Source organism: Diplotaxodon limnothrissa, linkage group LG10 (assembly GCF_057381915.1).
Source record: "Diplotaxodon limnothrissa isolate DT_005_m linkage group LG10, D_limnothrissa_male_GT1.1, whole genome shotgun sequence".
NCBI lineage: Eukaryota > Metazoa > Chordata > Actinopteri > Cichliformes > Cichlidae > Diplotaxodon > Diplotaxodon limnothrissa.
Genome location: NC_140605.1, coordinates 36,368,183 through 36,394,616, shown reverse-complemented (window position 1 = coordinate 36,394,616; position 26,434 = coordinate 36,368,183). Strand labels below are relative to the sequence as shown.

The window sequence follows — 26,434 nt, the reverse complement described above, 5'->3', positions numbered from 1 at the left end:
ACTTATCAAAAATGCTATGTTTGTCCAGAGCCGCTATAAGTTTCTTAGCCACAACCTTTTCTAGAAGCTTAGTGATTAACGGTACTTTGGAGATTGGTCTGTAGCTGCTCCAAACAGAGGGGTCTAGCTGAGGTCTTTTTTAAAGCAGGAGAATAGCAGCATTTTTTAAAATAAACTGGAACTATACCAGACGCCAGTAAAGAGTTGATTAGAGTGAGCACAGATGGACCAATAACCAGAAGACATTTTTGAATAATGATGCAGGTACAGTGTCAAGAGGACAAGAGGATGCTTCCACTGAATTCACTAGTTTTACCAGCTCAGGTAGTGAAACAGGAGAGAAAGTATCCAAGATGACGGGCCAAGATGGGGTGGAGATTGAGATAACAGGTGCTGAATGACAAGAAGTTATTCCTATGTTATTAATCTTTGCAAGCAGAAAATAAAGAAAATGTTCAGTCTTCATTAGATGAAATAGGAGCCACATCTAGAGCAGGAGTAACAATGTCACTAATGGTGTTAAAAAGCACCTTAGGATTACCTCTGCTCTTTGTAACCAAATGTAAGAAATAGGCAGCCCTCGCATCTCTGATAGCATTATTAAAAGAAGCTAAAAGGTCCTTTAGGTAGAGGAGATGAACATTTAGGTGAGTTTTCCTAAATGTATGTGAGAAGTAAGATTTTAAAGTTTATCCTGGCTTCTATGGATAACCAGTGAAGCTGCTGAAGAATTGGGGTAATAGACCTGAGCTGCACAATTTTGAAGAAGTTGAAGTTTATGAAGGGATTTATTAGGGAGACCAAATAAGAGGGAACAACAGTAATCAGTCCAGGAAGTACTAAGACTATGGACGAGGATGGCAGCAGTATGGGGAGGAAGGAAGGGACGGAGTCAGTTAATATTATGTAAGTGGAAGTATTTTCAGTGTTAATGGAAAAACTGTGGGATTTGGTTAAGATAGAGGCTGTGCCAACAAGTAAAACCTGTTTTATTACTGTTAGGTTTAGGAAAATGGGAGGAGAACAATGATCTAATCTCAATAAGACAGTTTGAGAGGGAGGTAGGTGGGAGGGATGAATCGGGTTTAGAAGAAATGTAGATCTGGGTGTCATCAGCATAACAATGAAAATTGATATTATATTTTTGGAATATATGACCAAGAGGGAGCATGTAGATGATGAATAAAAGAGGCCCTAATACTGAACCCTGTGGCACACCAGCAGAGACAGGACAGAGACATGAAGAGTGTAATTTCAATTGGATAAACTGAGTGCGGTCTGAGAGATATGAGGCAAACCAGGCAAGGGGGGTATGACTAATGCTAATGGATGCTAACCGGTTCAGCAGGATATTGTGAGAAATGGTATCAAACGCCGCACTAAGACCAGGAAAAATGAGGATGGATAGGAGATCAGAATCAGCTGCCATCAGAAGGTCATAGGTAATCCTTAACAAAGCAGTTTCTGTGCTATGATTGGGGTGGAAACCAGACTGAAATTGTTCATAGAGATTATGGTCATTGAGGTGTAACTGAAGCTGGGGGGGCGACAACTTTTTCAAGAAATATGATGTACAGGACTCTGCCACTTTTCCCTAACCTTTGACCTCACAAAACATGCTCTTGGGTCAGGTCTTTTTCATGACCTTCTTTGTGGATGTTAATGCTTGTTGTGTTACAGTGAAACTTGCCACAGAGAGGAAGTGATGTCACTGGCCTGTAATAACCAGCGTGAGTACTCTCAGAAGTGCAGACATGTTTCAGGCTCAGTGAATTTATGTTTATGTATGAAATGAAACGTGTTTCAGCGTGTGGAGTCCGTCAGGTCACAAATGTCTCAAGGGAGGCAGACCAATCAGAGCACAGGACCCCTGGTGATGAAGGTGAGAGTATGAATGACCTGAACCCATGATCCTGATCGTGTTTCAGCCTGACTGTAGTCACATTGTTCTAACTGTCAGGTGCTGGCCGAGTGGTGGGCGGGGTTAATGCTGAGGAGGGTGCATGGCCGTGGATAGTGTCTCTTCAGTGGAAGGGACGTCATGCCTGTGGAGCCTCAGTGATTGGCAGTGACTGGCTGCTGACTGCGGCTCACTGCGTTTATGGGTGAGAGGCTCACAGCTGCTGCCTGCATGGGGCGCTAACAAGTGTTAATGTTGATGTTGGACATGAAGACATAGGTGCACGTCTGTCTCTGCAGGAAGAACGTTGACCTCCAATCATGGTCGGCGGTTCTCGGTCTTCACGCTCAGAATGATCAAACCTCAGAGGCTGTTCAGACCCGACAAGTCGATCGCATCATCTTCAATGAGCAGTACAACAGACGGACCAAACAGGCCGACATCGCCATGATGCATCTACAGCAGCCAATCAACTTCACCCGTCAGTAACGGCACAAAAACACAGGTATGGGTGGAGGCAGGCTGCAGGGCGCTGATAAATGTGCGTGTGTGTTTCAGAGTGGGTCCAGCCAGTGTGTTTACCACCTGAAGGTCAGAATTTCACAGCAGGAAGAAAATGTTTCATCGCTGGCTGGGGCCGAAACACTGACGGTAACCAAGCACCAGGTTGCACAACCTTTGACCTCCACAGTCTCGTCCTGTACAGGTCCACCTGTTCTCTATCATAAAGTTCATTACCAATGAACTTCTTCATAACACCTGTACAGGGGGAGGATGCTTTTATAACTTGCGTATTTAAATTAAATTAAGGCTTATTATTATGATTACCTTTTTGGGTGGCGCTGTTACTTGGTTTCTCGCTCTCTGCGGTAGAGTATCACTTCCTGTTTCTGTTCCAACCAGTGACTGTATAAAAGTCATTGGTTTTATACAGTCATTGGTTCCAACACACAGTGGTGTTTTTGTGTAGCTTGTCTGTGTAGCAATTTAATTAAAAACTTATAGATAAATTATTTCATAGTATAATCTTCACGTGCTTCATCCGAAGCACACTCTCTGTGTACTCACTCCCTAATTTATAGCCAAAGTATTCACTCACTGTGTCTTTACTGATTCTCTATCTTAGCTTAGCTCGTAGCCGACTCGCTAGCAGCATGGCCTCTTCACCTGTCCCTCCTGCACTTTCCTGCTCATTGTGTCAGTTACACCTCGGCCTCCTTTGGCAGTAATGATACCTGTAACAAATGTAGCATATTTGCAGCTCTGGAGGCCAGGATTACTGAATTGGAGACTCGGCTTCGCACCCTTCATTCACCCGTAGCTAGCCCCTGTAGCTGATGCAGCCGAAGGTAGCGTACTGACTCTGGTAATTGGTCATTCTGTTCTCAGACATGTGAAGCTAGAGACACCGGCAACCATAGTCAATCGTCCTCCAGGGGCCAGAGCGGGCGACATTGAGGGAAATTTAAAACTGCTGGCTAAGGGTAAACGTAAATTCAGTAACATTATAATTCTTATAATTCTTTGCTAAAATAATGTAGTTTTGTTATGATACTGGATTGGGATGTACAATGCTTCCACATCTGCAGCACAAACTCTAAACAAACGCTTTATTCAGGTTAATTGTAAATTCTGTCTCTGCTTGGAAGATAGTATTTTGAATTACATATTCTCCAATATTCTCCCTACAGATAATATTTAATAGGAATGAATGAAACAGAACTGTACTGGTTATTATAACAAGATGTAATTCCGACAATTCAAAATAGATCCAATCAGGATTAGGGAACAATCAAGAGAAATATATTTCCTAAAAAAAAGAAAAAAAAAACAATTGAAAGGTACAAAATACAGAACAAGTTGCAAAGTGCTTGAAAGTAGTGCAAAAGGACTTGCCCTAACCACTTAGTGGCCTGAGTGATGAGAGTTACTCAGACCATGGCTCAGATTGGTGGGCAGGTGGGCAGGAGAAGGTGTGGGGAATAGTGTTTGTTAACAGTCCGAATGGCTCAGGGGAAGAAGCTGTTAGTGAGTCTGGAGGGACATGAGCTGATTGACCTGAGGCACCAACCAGCAGGTCAAACAGGTGGTGGGCGGAGTGAAAGGGGTCACCTGTGAACTAAGTGTTATTATAGGAGATAGAGTTTTTCCTTTCCAGTCACCTTTCTCACTCACTATGTGTTAACAGACCTCTCTGCATTGAATCATATCTGTTATTAACCTCTGTCTCTCTTCCACAGCATGTCTTTATCCTGTCTTCCTTCTCTCACCCCAACCAATCACAGCAGATGGCCCCGCCCTTTCCTGAGCCTGGTTCTGCTGGAGGTTTCTTCCTGTTAAAAGGGAGTTTTTCCTTCCCACTGTCGCCAAAGTGCTGCTCATAGGGGGTCATATGATTGTTGGGTCTGTACCTATGAAGCGCCTTGAGGCGACTTTTGTTGTGATTTGGCGCTATATAAATAAAATTGAATTGAATAAGGAATAGTCTTATAGTATGGTAAAGGCAGGTTGACACAGCAAAATGGTGCTAGCATTAACACAAGCAAAAAGGAGCTGGAGTGGTTTAACCTGCAGCAGCTAAGACTGAAGCAATGGATGTTGCTGCTGAGCAAGTGATATCATGCTCACCTACAGTCTTATAACTAAGTTAGCAGCTGATAAGTTAGCACATATCAAATTCGGTTCTTTGATATTCTTTTACTGACAGAGAAAGACTCCGACTCAGTGTGGTCAAAAATAATTATTATTTTATTCAAGCATTACTTTCTGCTGGACCCTTCAGTGTTTTAGGTCAGTCCTGCTGTCTGTTTGTTGCCTGCTGTTAATTCTTCAAGTTCACGGTGTTGCTCTGTCTGTCTTCAGGAAGAGATTGACCATCCTTTAAGCTTCTTCTCAGGATAAGGACAGGATGAGCGGTGAAGCTGTGAAATTTCAGCCAAAGCCTGGACTGTTTGTCGTCCCAATTAAGTTAAACTATGATTTTGTTCTGGCCGCTGTACTGTTCCACGAGGCTGAGCCAAGTCCATGGGCACCTGTATTAACACACTAAGACATTTATTTAATATCATTTCCTTTCATTTCTCTAATTCTTCTATCTAGATTTTAAGACATCTTTCTCTCTCTCACGTTGCACACACATCAGGCAATTTCCTGCACACTGCCTACAAACATTTCACTTCCTGTCACAGACACACACACTCTCCCAGTGCTTCTGTGCTTCTTACAGACACACACACACTTCACTGCATTTTCATCAATTTCTACAGCCTAATCGAACTCTTGTTTTATGTTCACACTCTATATACTGTACCCTCTGTAATTCTACTCATTTTTATATAAAAAGAATGCACCCTCAGCCACACACGCAAGCTGAACAGCTTCACACATATATATACTAAGCTCTTTACATTTGCAAGCATTAACCAAGAGAAATCCTTCGCATCAAAGTCCTCAGCATAATTAGCAGAATTCCTTTAGCACAAATCTTCAGCACAATTAACAGTTTGTCAACACACGTCAACATTCTCTTAGCGCAGCTCTGCAGCACAATTCACACAATCCTTTCAGCAGCATTTTAGCACACTTCACTCAACTCATTTAACAAATCTTCTCACACACACGCCACACCCTTTTCTATCACACTTTCAAAACAACATGCACTTCTGACCATTCATCCAAAGAACAATTTTACACTTCCCTTATATATTCACACGTTTATAAAGACACCAAATGCCAAGATACATTATTTCCATTTCCATAACACACTTTACATCATCTTCCCTGGTACCAGTTTTCCTACACAATTTCGACAACTTTAAAAGCCTATACGCCCAGGTCTCACCTTGCTGATCAATTAACCCGTTTCTGTCAGATTTCTAAGTCCTATATTAATTTAAAAGCGTTTCCCGCAGCTTGACCGGAAGCTTTACTTTCTCGGCTCTCTTCACTTCACCCGCCACTCTACATTGAGGTGGTCACGCCTGAGGCCCGGCCTCTTCACTCAAACAATGCACAGAAAGTGGTCCCTGACCACTGGCCGTTAACCAAAGTCCCAAGTCTTGGCAGTGGCTAACTGAGATGACCTGACGCTGCGGGACCTTGCCCTGCATCCAAAACAAGGGGGGGGGGGGGGGTTCTCACCCCTGAACTTGTGTGCACTCTTAGGAGTCCCACTCCAGTCCTGAAATTAATTTAACTGGGACTCTAACCACCAGTTTACTGATGTCCAGGCCTAGCCTTCTGACCAAAAGGGACCAACCCTGAAACAAATGCTCAATTCCCTACTCTAATCTGTTTTTCTTGGCTGACACAACACAATTCACATTACACACAACCCATCAACTTTAAAATTTACCCCAACATTAACAGCAATAAATTTTCATTAGATATTTCCCCAGACTTTACTTTTATTGTCACAAATTACCCCAAAATCACCATGGACATTTACCAGAAATCTACTGAAACAATTTTATAATTTAGTTTAATTTCACCACTACCGAGCCAATTTAATGGTGAAGATCATTAACTCGGCGAACAGATAATTTAGAATTCATCCAATACGCACACTTTGCTTTTTTTTAAAACAAATATTAATTAATTAAAATATTAATTACATTACCTACCTTTAAATTTGGACCGGTCCTCTGTTCGCCTCATTTCACGATCCCACCTTGGACCAAATTTGTCCTCTCTGCCATAAAAGAATCCAGGTTCACAGCACCAATTATCAAATTCGGTTCTTTGATATTCTTTTACTGACAGAGAAAGACTCCGACTCAGTGTGGTCAAAAATAATTATTATTTTATTCAAGCATTACTTTCCGGAAAGGGATGAGCACAGGCCAAATCCTGAGCAAATCTATAGCATTACAAGCCAAATGCGTATAATATAGTTCTGTTATACGTCACACATAGTCACACATAGTTTCGATCAAAACAACTCCTGCTCTGCACTCTACCTAGTTTCACTTCCTGTACTCTGCAGGCCTGCACAAAGCGTGCAGAGTTTCCTGTCTTACACAGTACTCTGTGACCTTTACCACACATTATAACTCAAAGTGCCGTTTCTTCTATACTGTGCTCTATAAAACAATATAAACAGAAAATAAGCACTAAGAATATATATTTATTCCGTAACACACGCTACCCTCTTGTACAAATATGTCCGCTCTCTGAAGCAAAAAAACCCCAAAATGTTGGGGCTGTTGCACTTTGAAAACCACTGGATGACACCACTGCAGTCATCTTTATTGTAGAGTCCATGTTAGCAGTCACTCTCACTTCCTATCTCTCTCTCTCAGGTTCTCTCCCCAATGTTCTCCAGGAAGCCGAGATTCCACTGGTGGATCAGGATCTGTGTCAACAGCAGCTACCCGAGTACACCATCACCTCCAGCATGCTCTGTGCCGGATACCAAGAGGGAGGGGTCGACTCCTGTCAGGTAACCTCTCACCTGGACTCCAAACATCCACCATAACACAGACAGGGTAATGCTAACGTTTGGGCACCAAAAGATCAGAGCTTAAAGTCTTAGGCCTAAAGCTTCAGCTTATTCAAAACTAGGAACGTTCTAGATCCTCTGACTCCAACAACAGCACAAACATTCAACTCAGTGTCGCAGAGTAGGAGAAGCTGTAAAAACTTTAAAAAGAGTTTTCATCACCTCAGTAGACAGGTGGAGACAGAGAATAAGGTGGAGGGCTGTTAGACAGGTGAGAAGAACCTCTGAGGTGAACCAGCTAAAAGAATGAAGGTTTTACCCTCAGAGGTCCTGAACTAAACATCATCAATTTAATCAGTGACCAGAACTCAGAGCCTTTATCAGGAAGAACCAACCGGAGCCCTCCAAACAGACCCTGAATAACTCTCAGCTCACTGACGAAAACTTACTGACAGAGGAGAAGGTGTTACCCAGTACTTACCGTTCAGATAGTTCAAACTCATGCAAAAAAAACTTTCCTACAATATCAAATTCATTATTCAGCTCATGCAGATGTTTACACACTCTCACCCACTGTATCCACCCGAATGGTGGTTACTCTGTGCTGGGCTGAGTCAGAAACCCTTAAACATCCACCCTATGTCATCAGGTTACTGTACACCGAAGGAGGACACCATTCATATCTGAACAACACACTCTGCATGTCACCTCCTCAGCTCTTCTTTAGACTGCAGGGACAGATGAAGGTACATGTGCAGCGTCTGAACCTAACGGCAGTTCTTTATATAGAAGTACTGCAGCATTCACTTCAGTTTGTATAGTTCAGTCTTTGGAGGACAAGCAAACGTATGACCCCCTTTTATGGTGGAGGACTATAAATACCTTAGAGCACATGTAGATAACAAACTGTACTGGGTTTAAAACACCGTTGCACTATACAGGAAGGGCCAGACTCTCTGAAGTCCTTCAACATCTGTCTGACAATGCTCAGGATTTTCTATGAGTCTGTTGGGGCCAGTGCTATCCTCTCTGCTGTTGCATGCTGGAGCAGCAAGTTGGGGGTCGCCGATGCCAACAGGCTCAATAAACTGATCACAAACCTAGTAATGTTGTGGGGCCAGACTCCCTTAGGGTGGTGTCTAAGAGGTGGATATTGTCCAAGATAAGGACAATGCTGGACCTCCCACCCACTCCATGACATGCTGGCCACTCACAGGAGCACGCTCAGTGGGAGACTGAGATTACCCATAATACACTACTAAACAACACAGGAAATCATTCCTGCCAGTGGCTGTACAACTCCTCCATCTAATGCACAGCACACAGTGCAGTAGTTACAACCTCACTATCTGCACACGCTCCACAGTAAAATAACAATTTATAATTGACTTATTTGTATATATTAGAGCTCTTTCTTATATTTTGTAACGCTATAACACATTGTATTATATAATTCAGCCTGTTCCTCTTATCGTCTCAGAGTGACTGTAAACACATCATTTCTTCAGGGATTAATAAAGTGTTCAGATTCTGATTCTTTTGCATGTCGTACTGAGTAAAGGATGAACCTGTAACATGGATGTGACTCTCAGGCTGTGCTCTCAGTGCTGATGGTCTGTAAGCTGTAAGTGTGTAAGTTTAAATGTGGTGTTTTCAGGGCGACTCTGGTGGTCCTCTGATGTGTCTGGATGATGGAAGCTGGACTCTGATTGGTTGGTGTCTCACACACAGACACGCACACACACAGAATATAGATATAAGCCTCACATTAGGTTTGACGGAACGCTGCTCTCTGATTGGTTCCTCACAGGCGTGACCTCATTTGGCGCAGGCTGTGGACTTCCTCAGAAACCCGGAGTCTATGCTCGAGTCTCAGCCTTTGCTTCCTGGGTCGCTCAGACCCGACGTTCCTCCTCTTCATCACACTTTAAAGATCCACTGTGACCTTCCACGTGTTCCGATTATAAAAGAGTCACATGACACACTAACAGCTGACTAGATGGAAACACATTTCCAAAGAGAAATCAATCAAGTTTGATTGTTTCAAATAAAGATCTGATTAATCAAGTCTATGAAATAAAGATTTTATTCTAAAACTTTCATTATGGCATAATATCCAACTCTGTCAGCAGGTGGCAGCAGAACACAGTGACCAAAAAGATGCGTTCAACTTTTTATGTTTATCAGTAACAACCAGAACAGAAATGTGTTGAATGCAGAGAAAATATCAAATCTGTGATTCTAAAATCTCTTCTCTGTTTGTATCAGTCTAAACAAAATAAATGAAATTCAACAAATTGAATCCTCGTGATGAATGACAATAACTGGTTTGGTATGCTTAGTTTCTGTTACTAAGACCCTCCGCACCTCCTCCTGTCCCAGCGTCCTCCTCTGTTACTCCGACCCTCCGCACCTCCTCCTGTCACAGCGTCCTCCTCTGTTACTCAAATCCTCTGCACCTCCTCTGTTACTAGGACCCTCTGCACCTCCTCCTGTCCCAGCGTCCTCCTCTGTTACTCCGACCCTCTGCACCTCCTCCTGTCCCAGTGTCCTCCTCTTTTTTTTCCTTTTTTTTTTGCCTGTCCCGTTTGGTTCCTTTGCATCAGAATTGTTGTCTAAAGGCAAAGAAAGATGCCCAACGGATTTACTTTACCAAATTGACCATCCCAGCCTTGCCGTAATGGTCCATTTGATTCACCTTTTATTGTTTATTTTATTTTCACTTGCTGAATACGGGACAGACTTGACTGGGGGAAAGAAGGGGAGAAAGAAAGAGGGAAAGAGAAACAGCTGAGAAGAGGGACGGGGAGAAGGGCAAAAAACAAAAACCAACAGAACGAGCAGAAAAAAAAATGCATATATCAATCACCTGGGTCACCTGCTGAGAAAGAAAAAAGAAAACAAGCAGAAGAGAACAAGAGTAATAGAATAAACAACATCACAATGATATATGGGAATATGACAGTAAATACTAAATATTAAACATTATTGTGCAGCACATAAGATCAACAGCACACAGTGTGCTTTGAGGTAGGAGCCAAAAAGGGTGTAGTTTGTGGATGTGATCACCCGTGTGTACACCTGTGAGCATGGACGCGCTTGTTTTTTTAAAAGGTTCCTTCATGTGATGATCTGCTAGAGGGTGTGGGGGGGCCACAGCCCCGTCCTCCAGGGCATGAAGCAGGTGTGGAGGAGATCAAAACTCCAGACATCCAGAGGCCCCCAGAACACAAGAGACCAAGGAAGACCAACAGAGGGGCAGCCGCGCCACTGTCCCAGAAAGAGCTGAGGAGAGTCCCAGATGAGGGCTCACTCAGCAGCCGCGGAGCAGAAGCCAGGGGGAGTTGCAGTGACGCGCCCGTGAGCTCCGCCGGCAGCCAGCCGTGCCTGAGTGACCGAGCCCCAGGCCGAGAGGCCGGGGGCACCCCACCTCCGAAGTGGCCCGAGCGAGCCCCAGGCTCCAGGCCCCGATAAGCGGCCGCCAAGGAGTGAGCCGGTGTGTACCTGGACGCCCATCCCCGGACACAAAGAACCACCAACGCACCGACACCTGAGGGAGTCCGCCACTGGCAGGGGAAGTGGTGGTGGGGGGAGATAAACCTCCAAACCTTGGAGGGCCTGAGATGTCCCCAGAGAGGTGGCGTCTGATACCCAACCTGACATATAGACACAGACATACAGGCACACACAGATACAAACATCCATTCCCACCCTCATGCTCTCATATGCACTTACTCCACACTCAACCAACGTGGAGACAGACATGAAGAGTGTCCTCGTCTTTTACTCCGACCCTCTGTACCTTCTCCTGCCTGTTTAAATCAACAGGCAGGATTTAAACACATTTGTGACCTAATATTTAATAATCCACATTTCACTGTTCTACTCTTTGGTTCAGATGTGGATACTGTATTGTTCTTTCTTTGTGAATTTTTATGTTTAAGTTGTTTTTTGCTGGTTTTTAGTTTGTTTTTGTCTGTTTGGGAGCTGACACAGTCTCTATGGAGATGGGTTTTTGGGGGGTAGCAGGAGGAGAGAAGCTGCAGAGAGGCGTGTAAGACTGCAACTCTGCTTCCTGGTCCCAACTCTGGATAGTCAAATAAAGTTCATATCAAAATAAAAAAGACCAAACTACTCCTCCGGCAGGGGGCGGTACCTACAGGACACTTTAAATAGGAAACGGAAGCGTTCCTCGTATAGGAAATGACGTCAGTGAGCGTGGTCGCGCAGATTCACCGGTGTTTACAGGTGAGACCGAAAAGCAGCTGATTTTAACGTTTCTGTGGTTATCGATATGCAACGGACTGTCACCTCGATGACGTCAGGCAGAGCCGTGACATAGTTACGACTGACACGTGCGTGTAGAGTCCCAGCTGACCGTTAGCTTAGCTGTTAGCATGTAGCTCCTTAGTAAACAAACAGAAACCTGACCAGTGATCGATACCGGCTGATCAACAGGAAGTGACGCAGACGCGAATCGCGCCGATCCTTCAATAGCTGATCAGCTGATCGCCACAGAAGAAGAGTGAGGCTCAGCAGGAACTGAAGCTGTTAGCTCAGTGCAGCTAGCTGGCTAACACTGGCTCTGTGTGACGTCAAAGGTCAGGCCTCTAATCAGTTTGTTAAATTTTTATTTTAGCTCAGAGTTTCAGAATGAGCGGAGGAGGCATACAGAGACACAGCAGGGCCGAGGAGGAGGAGCACGAGGAGGACTTCTATGACTGTCCGGACACGCTGGAGCCTCCTGACCCCACTGCAGGAGGAGAGGAGAGCCAGCAGGACGTTCATTTTAAACACACACAGACTGAACGAGGAGACACAGAGAGGGAGGCAGCAGAAGGACACCGGGGAGAGGAGCGGGGAGACAGACTGAAGGAAGAGGAGGACGAGAAGGAGGTGAAAGCTCCACTGGAGACAGAGGATGTGGAGCAGGGGGAGGAGGGGGTAGACGGGGTGAAGGAAGAGGAGGAGGTGAAGGAGCAACAAGATGGAGACTCCCTGCATGACTCTGACACGGAGCTGAAGGAGGAGGTGAGCCCAGCCGTAGAGTTTGATGATGATTACCTGAGGGAGGTGGAAAAGGAGCTGACCGAGGAGGAGAAGGAGGTAATACCTGCTGACCAGTACCTGCATTGAGAGACATTTAGGTGTCGGCACACGGTGGTAAATCAGAGTTCTTCTTTTTCAGAGTCGACGGCAGCAGAGCATCAGTCTGAAGGAGGCGGGAAACGCCCACTTTAAGAGGGGAGGTGAGTCTGTGAGATCAGCACTGTGGAGCTCCTGCATACTGCAAGGGGTCAGAGGTCACACTATCAGGGTTTCCCGTACACGGTCAAATGAAAGGGGCGGGGCTGGCTGCTTCTGACCCATTTAAAAAGGGCAGTATGGATCATGTGACTCATCTCACACAAACACGAACCCTGAGAGCCGCCTAAACCACAGGTGAGAGTCTGTGTGACCTCTGACCCTGAACGACCTCTGACTCAGACCAGCAGAATCTGGTGATCTGTGGCGGGAAAATAAATTTTGATTGCCGTGAATGATTTTGTGTCTGAGCATGCTCAGCACTGCCGCCTGCACTGTGAGACTTTAACCTGTATCCATGGAAACGTGAAAGATTCCTCTCCCACGGCCTGATGAAGGAGACGTGAAATCAGATTAGGGTGAATGAATGTGATTGGATGAACACGTGTTCAGGTGTGTGCTCTGTGTTTGCAGCTGAATGACAGAGACTTGATCACATGATCACTTTCAGTCTGACCTGCTGGAGCAATCAATATTATTTATTACTGTTGCTCATCAGGAAACTGAGCCGTCTTCAGAAATGGTGATGTCATACATGTTGATCTGTTACCGTGGTGACCTGCTCTGGGCTCTGTGTGTAACATTTGCTTGTTGTTCCCACAGACTGGGCGGAGGCGGGGCGAAACTACACGGATGCGCTGTCTGTGTGCCCCGTCTGTTTCAGCAGAGAGCGAGCTGTGCTGTTCTCCAACAGAGCCGCCGCAAGGCTGCACCTGGTAACATGCTATAAACACGCTAGCTCTATGCCAGTATCGTTGCTAACATGAAGGATGTAGAGCCGTCGGTGTGACAGAAGTCTGGTTCTATGAGTACCTGCTTCACCTCTAACACAGCTTTGTGTTGGTTAGTCCTTTTGTGGCTCTGCACACAGATACACCTCATCCAATCAGGAGGAAGCGTCCACACGCTGTAAACATCGCTCGTTTCCCTCTGAAACTTGGGTACCCCCCTAACGTTTTCTACTTCCTGTGTCACTTCCTGTGTGATGCCCTGTGCGTGGGCATCACACAGCCCCAAATTAGGCCGCTGGACATTTAATGTTGCGACTGCAGTTTGCTCGAGTCACCAGGTTCGTGCTGCAGCAGGTGGGCGTTTCCTCCTGATCGACCAATGAGAGCAAAAGTTTGAAACGTGCAAAACACTGCATGTTAGCAATGATCAGTTATCAGTAATGCCATTAGCTGCGTGCTAACAGGTTAGCGGCGTGCTTACAGTGTGTGTCTCTGTCAGGATCTGAAGGAGCAGGCGATCTCAGACTGCAGCAGAGGTGAGCGATGACATCACACCCCTCCTGGGTAGCAGCGGCTGTGTAATAATTATTCATTGTACTGACTGATTGGCTTTGTGGTTCCCATAGCAATAGCGCTGGATCCTGACTACCTGCGGGCGCTGCTGAGGAGGGCGGAGCTTTACGAGCAGACAGAAAAGCTGGACGAGGCTCTGGAGGACTACCAGAAGGTTCTGGAACGAGACCCAAATAATGTTGCTGCCAGGCAGGCGGCCATGGTGAGTTCACTGACTGTGGGACAAAGCAGAACCAGGCAAGCTCTGTTCAATGTTAAAACCTAAAATGTGGGCTAAAAGCCAAAGAAGCTGGAGTTTACATGAAATCTCCATTTCATTTGTATAATTTATCAGTCTTTAAATTGTGATGCCAGTTAGCGGAGTTTTAGAAACAGGAAGTGAACCCGTTAAAGAGATGACCGGCTGATGGAGTACTCTGTAGGTGAAATCATGATGAATGTAAATTCACTGAAAGTTCTCAAACTAAGGATGTCTGTGGGCTGATGCAGTTTGTCTGTCGTGTAGGCAGGTCACCATGGTAACTGCTGTAGTGTGTTCATGACGGCGCCAGGTCAGAGTGTTCTCAGAGCCCTGCTGAGGTTACTTCTCTGTAGAAGAAGAGCGCTCGTGTTGGTGCAGATCTTATAGACTTCCTGTGGTGATTAACAGCTTAACTCTTACATGTGAAGGGTCCCCGGTTTGATGCTTGGAGAACACACAGACTCTGGGCAGGCCTCAGACGATGTGGGCGCTGTCAGGAAGTGAAATCAAACACCTGCTGTGAGGGAGAACAGCTGGAATCACCTGCACCATCTGTTTGACACCATCAGTCATTCTCTAACTCAGCTTGTTTTTGTGAGGCTGTTCCTCTGTGGATTCAGTCGTGTTTAGAAAGAAATGTGTACGTATGTATGGCATCACATCGCCTTCCCTGTACTGCAGGCTCCCGCCCCCTGTAACCACACCTTACATAAACTGCCTCCCTGCTAGGACTGGGCTATATTATACAGTTCACGGTAATACCGGTACAATGGCCCTTTCTCAATTCTCAGGTACGCGAGTCCGTAGGGCTGTTCGATATAACGATATATATCGGATGACAATATAAAAACGTTTAAAACAATAAAATCATCACATAAGAATTAAATCAATAAAATCAGGGTCTGACTGTGTCATAAGCCAAGAAGTAAAAACGGGTTTTACATTAAAAGTGGACAGTGAGGGGGCCTCTCTAATGTGCTGGGGCAGAGAAGGCCCCGCCCCCTCTGAGCTTCCTCTTGGACCTGGGTACCTCCAGGAGCAGACCTGGGGGGTAGGTAAGGACGAAGAAGCTCAGAGAGGTAAGTTGGGGAAAGACCGTTTAAGCCAGGGGTGCCCAATCCCGGTCCTCGAGAGCTACCGTCCTGCAGCTTTTAGATGCATCCTTGTTCCCACACACCCGAATCAAATGAATGGCTTGTTATCAGGCCTTTGCCAAACATGATGGCATGCTGAAGAGGTAATCAAACCATTTGATTCAGCTGTGTTGGAGTAGGGATGCATCTAAAAGCTGCAGGATAGTAGCTCTCGAGGACTGGGATTGGGCAGCCCTGGTTTAAGCATTTAAAAACAAACATGAGAATTTTAAAATGAACTCTAAGATATACAGGCAGCCAATGGAGTGAAGCCAGGATGGAAGTTATTTGCTCTCTTTTACGAGTTCTGGTTAAAAGTCGTGCAGCAGAATTTTGGACCAGCTGCAGACGAGAGAGAAGACGCTGACTAACTCCAAAATACAGCACATTACAGTAAGCCAAACGAGATGGAATAAAAGCATGGATTACTGTTTCAAAATGCAGCCTGGATAAAATAGGTCTTCTCTTTGCCAAACGCCTTAAATGATAAAAACTGGACTTGACAATAGCCCTAATTTGACTGTCTAATTTAAAATCACTGTCCATCTTAAAACCCAGGTTAGTAACAACAGATTTAAAATACTCTGCCAGGGGTCTCAAATCAATAGCGGAGGGTTCACAAGGTCCACTAGGACCAAACAGAATCACCTCAGTTTTGCTTGAATTACATCTTAGAAAGTTTAGGGACATCCAAGATTTAATGTCTTCTAGAGATGCTAGAAGTGGCTTAATAGCAGTGGAAGGATATTCCATGCCTTCTGAGGATGGTTCCCAGGGGCTGTAAATATAATGAAAAAAGTAGAGGCCCTAAAATTGAGAAAAGTTAACACTAATAGTTCTGTCAGAAAGATAAGACCTAAACCATTTCAAAGCAGTACCACGAATGTCTGCAAGATGGTGCAAGTGAGTCAGTAAAATGCGGTGGTCTACAGTGTCAAAGGCAGCTGTTAGGTCAAGGAGGACAAGAACATCATGATTACCAGAGTCACAGGTAAGGAAGATATCATTAAAATCCTTTAAGAGTGCTGACTCCGTGCTATGAAAGTTTTTAAAACCTGATTGGAAGACCTCTAGGACACCATTCTCCTTTAAAAAAAACATCAATTGGCAGTGTACAATTTTCTCTAAGATTTTAGACATAAAAGACAACTTGGAGAGAGACCTGTAGTTAGCCAACACAGTGTGGTCCAGGGCAGGTTTCTTAAGCAAGGGTTGTACTACTGCATGCTTAAAATGAGCAGGGGCTACACCAGATATTAAACTGCTGTTTATAACAGTAAGAACAGCCTGGCCTATGCTAGGAAAAATCTCCTTAAAAAATTGTGGTGGGACAGAATCATTTGGGGAACCAGAGGGCCTCAGGTGGCCGACCACATCCTCTAAATAAGAAAGAGTCACAGGCTCAAACTGGTTAAAAACAGCAGAGCAAGGGATCGAGACAGAGGGGTCGGACTCATGAGTGCCCGCGTGGCTGCAACCTTCTCAATGAAAAACACATAAAATCATTAGTTTATGAGAGGCCTCCAAGCAGCCACTTTGTGGAGCATTTAAGACTGAGTCAGTAGAGTTAAATAACACGTGGATTGTGACTGTTGGAGGAAATGATCTTAGAGAAGTATTTTCTTTTAGCCTCTTTGACCGTATCCTGATAGAGGCGCCAGCAGTCCTTTAGGATTTGAAGAGACACCTGCAGTTTGTCCCTCTTCCATCTGCGTTCAGCTCTACGACACTCCCTCCTCACAGCCCGAGTGGCGTCATTAAACCAAGGATCGGTTTTAGCCTTGGGCTTCCTGGTTTTTAATGGTGCCACAGAGTCCAGAATGGTTAGGCAAGAAGATTGAAACCAGGAGCTGAGGTTCTCTGTGTCCAAGGGAGTATGATCGGCGGGGATAGACAACTGGTTAAAAGCAGAGGAGAACTGGGCAGCAGTGGAAGGGTTAATAATCTGACAGCGGCGAACAGGAGCGCCGGTTTGAACTGTAGTGTGTGAAAACACATCATCAAATAATACAGCCATATGGTCAGAGAAGGCAGTGTCAGTCACTTCCACATTAGACACAGGTAGACTGTGTGACAAGACCAGGTCTAGTGTGTGTCCATGTTCATGTGTGGGACCAGGTACGGACTGGACCAGATTAAAAGAGTCAATGAGGCTTAAAAACTCCTTCACCAGAGGTTTGTCAGGGCAGCAGACATGGATATTAAAATCTCCCACAATAAGAACATGATCATAGTTGGGCATAATCCCAGCTAGAAATTCTGAAAAGTCATTAATGAAATTCTTATTGTATTTAGGGGGACGATAAATAACAGCAAAGAGCACAGAGTTAGAACTTCAAAACACGTGAGCTCAGAACTGGACGACGAGGGCTGTAAAACACACTGTTTACATTTAAAATCCTTTTTAAAAACAACCGCCGTACCTCCTCCTCTCCCTGATGTCCTTGGTGTGTTAAAATAGGAACAACCCGCTGGTAAAAGTTCGGATAAAATACTGGACTCACCAGTGTTAAGCCAAGTCTCCGTGACACACATGAAGTCCAATTTCCAGGAGATGACGGACTCATTCAGAATAAAAGATTTGTTCACGAGTGATCTGGCGTTTACCAGCCCAATCCTGACAGGCGCCGGGGATGAGGTAAAAGCCCCAGCGGCACAGGGAGTCCGACACAGCGGCCTCAGATTGTCGAGGTTCGCCCGGCGCACGTTGAGCCGAGGAGGACAGGGGTCACGGAGGAGCGGCGCATCATCCTGGCAGACCACAGGGATGAGGCAGGAACCCACGGGGTCCAGGAAACGTCGGTGCACAAAAACTCCAGGAAATAATCTTTGACGGTAGTGAGATGGTGCACCAAAGAGATCTTGAGTTTGACCAGCCGACCACTGCGCCTACCCCGACGCTTCGCCGGGGAGGTAGCATGACAGCACGGCATAGGCAAGTTGGGATATGTGACAGCAGCGGACACCATGAATTCTGACCTCCGTTAGAAAATGGAGCTGTATTTTGTCCAGAACTTCGGAGGTTCAGAAGCGATTGGCGATCGTACACCAGTAATGACCCGATTTCTTGAGTAACACACGACAGGAGCAATATAAAAACAAACAAAACTGACAGCGACAGACGAGCAGCCACGTACACCAGCGCCATCTTGAGGTACAGAGGACATTTTTAGTACGTTTTAGTTCGACTTTGCTTTTTAAGTTTTGTGGATATTATACATGGTTATGGTGGGGATACGTCGGCCAGTTTCCACTGGAAATGCCTTTTGGTTAAACTGAAGCAGCTGCTACACGTCTCAAACACAGTTTATTTGATGAGTGTATCCGCTGGGGCTGCAGGCGCACCTGGTCACTTTTACTTGAGTCTGGCATGTTTACATCACCGTGCATGACCTCTGATCCGTGCATGACCTCTGATCCGTCCCTGTTAAAGACAGTCACAACTCTCAGAGCTTCCTCACTCAGTAAAACAGTGGTTCCCAAACTTTTTTTGCTAGGCCCCCCGCACAAACACATCCTCCTATCACACGCACATATTTTGTTTTCAAACTTCATTGCAGTTTACTGTCAGTGACAGACAGAAAACAACGGGTCAAAACAAAACAACCCAAAATAAACAAGATTTGACAGCAAGTAAAATCTGTATTAAAGCGAGATATGCTTCATCACACGTTCTAGTCTTTGGCCTGGAAGGAAGCTGGTTTGGAAGCATATCTGGTGATGCTTCATCCTCTGCTTTGTGTTTGTGTGGGAGCCCCATCAAAACAATGTTCATTATGCTCGCTGCGTCCAAACATTGTTTTGTTTGTTTGTTTTGTTTTGTTTTCATTCATACCACGACCCCCCCTGCAATGGCTCTGCGCCACCTCCTGCAAAAACACCTCAGCCAGTAAAAGAGAAACGCCTCCTCGTTTCCTACACGGTCAGAGCTGCTGCAGCAGTCTGTGGAAAAATCGTTGAAACAAACACTCGACAGTGTCTCAGATCTTCAAACTTTGCTTCTAGTTCTGACTTCTTCTTCTCCTCCGTCTAACGTGGCGACTACAGCAGCTTCCTGTGCCAGTCTGATGGTGTCACAGTGGCGTGCAGAGCGACCAGTAGGGTTTACCAGGGCCTCCTGTGCTTATTCAGGTTCAGCCCCCTCTGAGGTCAGGGGTCAGCGCTAAGGAGGCGTGAAAGGGACGAAAAACAGACTTACACAGCTGACCTCTCTCTCTCTCTCCCTCCACCTGTGTCTCCCACCCTGTGTCCACCTGTGTGTCTCTATCAGAGGCTGCCTCTACAGATCCAGGAGAGGAACGAGAAGCTGAAGGAGGAGATGCTTAGTACGTATTGCACCTGAACACACCATTAATCAATCATCCATGATTGTCTGGTACGTACCTGTCGGTGCGACATGCAGCTTGGTACCTGTTCAGGTGGAGACAGTGTTTTTCAGCCATAACATCACCTGTGACAGGTGAGAGGAGCCAATCGGTGACAAGACTGAAATGAAATCACATGATCAATCCACATGATTTTAAAGGCACACACAGATCAGACATGAACTCTGATCAGCTGTTGGCTCTGATTGTTCACATTACAGAGATGCGACTTAAACAATAAAAGCCTGCAGCCTGATAGCTCAGGGCCTGGAGTCCTTTCACAATAAAAGCCATACATTAGACATACAATGGAGCTGTGATCTCTGTGACCTCTGACCCACAGGTAAGCTGAAGGACCTAGGTAACATGGTCCTGCGGCCGTTCGGACTCTCCACCAACAACTTCCAGGTGAACCAGGACGCCGCCAGCGGCGCCTACTCCATCAACTTCATCCAGAACCCCAACAACAACAACAGGTGATGATGTCACAGTGATGTCGTTGCTCACAGCTGTGACATCACACCACAGAGCAGCGGTTCACCTGTCTGCTGATCAGTTTAGTTACTGATCATGAAGAAGCCAGTACGGACTGGTTATTGATTGGTGATTGACTCTTAATGAAGAGGAATAAAAAACCTCTGAAAGGTAATCTGTTCCAACCAGACTCCATTCATTTTCTGTCTGATTTAAGCTGCTCTGATGAAACTCTTAACTTGGAGCTTCTATGCGTCACCGCAGTTACCTCTGACGGTGTTGAGCTGGATTAGGCCCTCCTCTGTGCTGAAGCAGTTCCAGCTGTGAGTCTTTATTAATAAAGTAAGCAGACAGGCTGTTGTCTGTTGTGGAAGTTTTCCGTTTAAATAAAGCCTGCAGACGAGCGGTGAGCAGTAGCTAACATTCTTTAATCAAACACAAAGAACAGAAAAAAACAAGCTTGATGAAGTCCCTGCATGACCGCAGGGCAGGTCAGCAGAGTCTCTCTGAGCCTAGCATGGCTCTCAGTTAAATGCGTCTGTGAAGGTTCTCAGTCATCCAGGTCATCGTAGTCAAAGGAGCTTGCAAAGAAAAGCATCTGGACTTCTTTAAGTTGCTTGAAGACGTTTCACCTCTCATCCGAGAAGCTTCTTCAGTTCTAAGGTCAAATGGTGGAGAGTCCAGATATAAACGTAGTGGGAGTTTCCCCCCACAGAGGGACAAAAGGACCCCTGATGATCCTCTAATCGCCTGAGCCAAGGTGTGAAACTGGGCGTGGGTCCCAATCAGCCAGAGTTTCGGGTGTGTTCATTGTGAAACCTGGCCCCACCCTATCATGTGAATTCCTGAGGTCAGATGGCCCAGGATGTGAGTGGGCGTTAAGGCGTCTGGGAAGGGATCTCAAAACTGGATTATAGATGGCAGAGAGTTGGTGTCGTAAACCCCGCCTCTGTTCAAAGATGGTCGCTCACAGTGGACATAGATGCTTCTTTCACTCCTCTTTCAAACCATCTGTCCTCTCTGTCCAAAAATGCTCGAAAGAGTGACCTTTGACCTTTAGATGCAGATGGACTGCTGAGTCTTGTCCTGTGGAGGTGGCTCTTCTGTGTTGTGCCATGTGCTTGTGAAGTGGCTGTTTGGTCTCTCCGATGTAGAGGTCTGAGCATTCCTCGCTGCACTGTACAGCATACACCACATTGTTAAGTCTGTGTTTTGGCGTTTTGTCTTTCGGGTGAACCAGTTTCTGTCTGAGCGTGTTGCTGGGTCTGAAATGCACCGGGATGTCATGCTTGGAGAAAACTCTCCTGAGTTTCTCTGATACACCGGCTACATAGGGGATGACAATGTTGTTGCGTCTGTCCTTCTTATCCTCCCTCGCTGGTGTCTGGTCTTCTTTTCTGTGCCTCTTTGCTGACTTTAAGAACGCCCATTTAGGATAGCCGCAGGTTTTGAGTGCTTCCTTTACATGTGTGTGTTCCTTCTTTTCCCTTCAGGCTTAGAGGGAACATGTTCTGCCCGGTGGTGTAGGGTCCTGATTACTCCAAGTTTGTGTTCCAGAGGGTGATGGGAGTCAAAGAGGAGGTACTGGTCCGTGTGTGTGGGCTTCCGGTAAACTTCGATGTTGAGGTTGCCGTTCTCTTCAATGTGCACGGCGCAGTCCAGGAAAGGCAAACAGTTGTCCTTTGTGTCTTCCCTGGTGAATTTGATGTTTTTATCCACAGCATTAATGTGCGCAGTGAAGGATTCCACTTCTTGTGTCTTGATTTTGACCCAGGTGTCGTCCACATATCTGTACCAGTGGCTGGGTACTCTTCCTTTGAAAGGGCCAAGAGCCTTCCTTTCCACTTCCTCCATGTAAAGGTTGGCTACAATAGGTGACACGGGGGAGCCCATGGCACAGCCATGTTTTTGTCTGTAGAAGCCTTCGTTGTATTTGAATATGTAGTGGTGAGGCAGAGGTCTAACAGTGTGCAGGTCTGATCGGGGTTGAAGTTGGTCCTGTCTTCCAAGAAGCTGTCTTCTTGTAGTCGTTTTCTGATAGTCTCCACGGCCTCCGTGGTGGGTATGCAGGTGAAGAGAGAGACTACATCAAAGGACACCATGGTTTCATCTGGATCCAGGGTAAGTTTCTGGACCTTGTCGGTGAAGTCAGTGGAGTTCTTGATGTGGTGTGGGGTGTTCCCCACGAGAGGTGCAAGGATGGTAGCAAGGTGTTTAGCAATGTTGTAAGTGGCTGAGTTTATGCTACTGACTATGGGTCTGAGTGGGACAGCTTCCTTGTGGATTTTAGGAAGTCCGTAAATGCAGGGTATGGCATCCCCTGGGTAAAGGCGGTGATATGTAAGGCGGTCAATAATCCACAGGACAAGACTCAGCAGTCCATCTGCATCTAAAGGTCAAAGGTCACTCTTTCGAGGATGCCAATGTTCACATTTTGGACAGAGAGGACAGATGGTTTGAGAGGAGTGAAAGAAGCCATCTATGTCCACTGTGAGTGACCATCTTTGAACAGAGGCGGGGTTTACGACACCAACTCTCTGCCATCTATAATCCAGTTTTGAGTTCCCTTCCCAGACGCCTTAACGCCCACTCACATCCTGGGCCATCTGACCTCAGGAATTCACATGATAAGGTGGGGCCAGGTTTCACAATGAGCTCACCTGAAACTCTGGCTGATTGGGACCCACACCCAGTTTCACACCTTGGCTCAGGCGATTAGAGGATCATCAGGGGGTCCTTTTGTCCCTCTGTGGGGGGAAACTCCCACTAGGTTTATATCTGGGACTCTCCACCATTTGACCCTAGAACTGAAGAAGCTTCTCGGATGAGAGGTGAAACGTCTTCAAGTAACTTAAAGAAGTCCAGACGCTTTTCTTTGCAAGCTCCTTTGACCTCAGTTAAATACCTTCTCCAGGAACAAAATGCAGTACACAGCTGTTTCACACCTTAAGGTTCACACTCCCTTGCTACCTCCCAGAGTCCTCGAAGACACAAAAGATTCTTCCTGTGGAGTCGTCTGCTCCCACCAACTTCCTTACTACACCCCCACCATTTGTCTAACTGCATGAGTGTGAGACATGCTAAAATCCAGTGGCACCAAGGTATCATACAATAAAGTAATGTGATTAATACATAAATAAAAGAAATTTCTATCCGGTTGTTCAGTCTGACGTCACTAGCCGTGTCTGGGTCTAAACTCCGCTGCAGGTCCATATATCAAACGATCACTATGGCATTACTGAGAGTTGAAAAACTGTCTAAAGTATTTCATCTTTAATAAAATGATCAGCCTTCTCCTCTACCAGGTGTAACAATTGAGTTTAACATCCAGGCATCCATGAAAACGGAATTTATGACATTTAACGGAGTTAGAAGTTAGCAGGGAGTTAGCTCGCTAGCTTCTATCTAAATACAATATAGCATGTCCTGACTGCGGGGTTTTGGAAACAAATTAAAACGTACAGCTCTGCTATCACTTCCAGCATAAATGAAGACAGAAAACTAAACAGCAGTGACGTTTGTAGGGTTACTGAAGTTGGGCTAGCTGGTATATAATGATGTGCTACGTGACCGCTAGCGACACAGCTATGTTAGCATAATATAAACAAGCTAACTTTTTTCCCACTCGATAAAAGTTAATGTGAGTGTTCTCGGTGGTCAGGAACAAATGTAATCGCATGGCAGGATGCTGTAAAAGGACCAAACTTCAGCCAGGAGAACAACTGAGATAATCCATCCACAATACGAGGTTAGTCATTCATATACTGCTGCATGGGCTGGGCTGTAGTTACATCGTAAGGTTTTAAAAACTGAGCTTAAATAAATGATTAGCGGTAATAAAAGCCGAGGGAGGTCAACAGTGATCACTGACTGTTTTAGGAGCTTTTTGAGATCAAATAGAAGAAAATACATAACATTAAACATGTTAACAACACAAAAGCCATATTAAACGCAGACTACTTTAGACCCGGAAGTAGGATTCGTCGCGTCATCACTGAACAACCGGATACATGTCCTGCAGAGGGGCGTGGCCACAGACTGAGGTCATGAAGACAGGTACAGAGCACTCGCTGACCTCAGTGTCAGCGCTCTGATGGATCAGCTGTTTGTGACACAATAACCTGATTAGACTTAATTATCCTGACAGCAGGTGACTTCCTGTCTGACATCAAGCCCCGCCTCTAACAGCGGTATTAGCTCCTGGAAACCAAAGAAGAAGAGTACCTTCCACTTTTTTTGTGTGTGATTTCTTTTTGAGCCTAAAAACTACTTATAATGTGTTTTTTAAACACACAGGACTATAGTGGACAACAACAAAAGGACAACTTTGGTTTGAAATTACAGCTGAATTTAGAAAATCAAACTGGACCACTTTACAGCTTTAGAGCAGAGGTGGGGAACTCCAGACCTCGAGGGTCGGTGTCCTGCAGGTTTTAGATCTCACCCTGGGTCAACACACCTGAATCACATTACCAGGCCTCTGGAGAACTTCAAGACATGTTGAGGAGGTCATTTATCCATTTAAATCAGCTGTGTTGGATCAAGGACACATCTAAAACCTGCAGGACACCGGCCCTCGAGGCCTGGAGTTCCCCACCCGTGTTAGGGTGTCATTAAAAACCTTTAATTAGATGAAAAAACAAAAATCTTCATTATTCTTGTTTTCTGCTGTTTGCTACCAGGACGATATTAACCTGTATATTTAGCTGAACAGACGTAGTTCTTCCACCATCACTGATGCTCCTCTCCTGGCGCCTCATTGGCTGTGACACTTGGTCCTTCACTGTGGTTCCAGTTGTTAGAAGACTCTGAGATCGATGGCTGTGAAATATAGATCAAAGCTTATGTGAGTTCCTGTGGGAACCGATCCAACCAATCACAAGTCGACTGCAGCACCAGTCTCTGGTCACTCCACAGACAATCCAGCCCCAGACCATTAGCAGCAGTGGGGGCAGAGACTTGTAGGCAAGGAGGTTTTGCCTGCTAACCTACCATCGTTGTCCTGCTGATAATTCTGGTCAGTGGAGGCAACCACATGTACTGACGTGGCAAAGAAAACCTTTGTGTTGGCAGGTGGTGTTTGTTGTTGACAGCGGGGTCTGAGGAGCAGCTGCCAAACCTTCAGTTTATCATCCATGTGCTTAATCGGACTCCAGTGTTCTCGGACTTCAGGCTCACACGAGTACTGAAGTACCGGATACTCTCAACACAGTAATCTAATGTGATACTACGCTGGATACGTTATCCTGGAACTAAATGATGCACACAGTTCGTGCTGGCCCACCGAGCACCGCCCCGCCCGAGTCAATCTCCTCGTCAGGTAGTCCTGTGTCTTCCTCCTCTTCGTCGTGTTCTCCTAGACCAGGCGTTACTCCTCCTCTTCATCCAGTCTGAACCTCCCTCTGCTGCGGTGTACAAAACCCTCTGCTTCACCTTTGTACTCCAACAGCAGCACTGAACCTGTCCTGGTGTCCGCTGCAGCTCACATTCAAAGAAAGACAATTTCACAGGTAATAACCATGTAATAAACACCACTACATGTAGTTACTATGGTAACAATAGTAGTAGAGGGAGAGTATTTTGCTAACCTCTCCTCTTGTTGGTGTGTCGGCGGTTTTGATTGAAAGGAGGTGGTAAACTGGTCACATGACATAAGTGGAAAGCCCAGGATGTGGGCTGGGTGGGCGTCACAGTCTGAGGATACACAGGTGACACGTACATGAACAAGTGGGCTGGCTCTCAGAAAGTTTCATGCAGTCGGGGCTCTGATGTCACTCACCTGTCCAGGTAAATGTGCGTTTCTTTCAGCTTCATCTTACACCGGCAGCTTATCTGACCTTTGTAGGAGTGTTTAGCTGATTTTAGAGTTTAGAAATGTGTTAACATAGAATGTAGAACTATTGTAGAGACATTGACACTGCCCTTAATATAATAAAGGCCTCACTGTGTCGTGAACTTAGGAGTAGATTGTAGGAGACCCCTCCCCCACTTGAACTGTGAAAGTAAAACAGAGAGGCGTTAATGCTGAGTGGAAATTCCCCAGAGGATGTTTGGGTGGGGGTCTCAACATTTGTAACTGGATAACTGGTCTGGAAGGGAGATGGGTTTTATGACCTAGGGAGTCACCTACACCCACAGTGTTTTAACTGTCACGCACACTCACTCATGTGCACACACATACACACAGGTATGCGTACAGTCACTCACAAGCACTCACATAGACACGTGGGAACGCGCACATGTAGGCATTCATGTGCTCGTGCACATAGACACA

The 26,434-nt window shown here is 45.7% G+C and overlaps 2 protein-coding genes and 1 pseudogene across 2 annotated transcripts in view; 2 read left to right on the top strand and 1 right to left on the bottom strand.

Moving 5' to 3' along the window:
• The window catches only part of tmprss15 (transmembrane serine protease 15), a 47,973-nt gene extending 38,689 nt beyond the window's left edge, over positions 1–9,284 (top strand). Inside the window, exons 20-27 of the mRNA XM_085364770.1 lie at positions 1,681–1,730; positions 1,808–1,882; positions 1,961–2,105; positions 2,200–2,381; positions 2,459–2,551; positions 7,201–7,340; positions 8,998–9,052; positions 9,151–9,284. Of these exons, the coding sequence (XP_085220896.1) occupies positions 1,681–1,730; positions 1,808–1,882; positions 1,961–2,105; positions 2,200–2,381; positions 2,459–2,551; positions 7,201–7,340; positions 8,998–9,052; positions 9,151–9,284 (874 nt within the window). The remainder of the gene's footprint in view (positions 1–1,680; positions 1,731–1,807; positions 1,883–1,960; positions 2,106–2,199; positions 2,382–2,458; positions 2,552–7,200; positions 7,341–8,997; positions 9,053–9,150) is intronic.
• A 2,269-nt stretch (positions 9,285–11,553) lies between these two features.
• Positions 11,554–20,602, top strand: ttc1 (tetratricopeptide repeat domain 1). The gene is made up of 8 exons (XM_085364206.1): positions 11,554–11,588; positions 11,980–12,446; positions 12,529–12,589; positions 13,248–13,360; positions 13,875–13,911; positions 14,002–14,150; positions 19,593–19,647; positions 20,030–20,602. Exons 2-8 carry the CDS (start codon positions 11,994–11,996, stop codon positions 20,164–20,166), a joined length of 1,005 nt encoding a protein of 334 aa, XP_085220332.1. The 5' UTR covers positions 11,554–11,588; positions 11,980–11,993; the 3' UTR covers positions 20,167–20,602.
• LOC146624923 (uncharacterized) lies at positions 20,409–25,297 on the bottom strand (annotated as a pseudogene).
• Between the last annotated feature and the right edge of the window lie 1,137 nt (positions 25,298–26,434).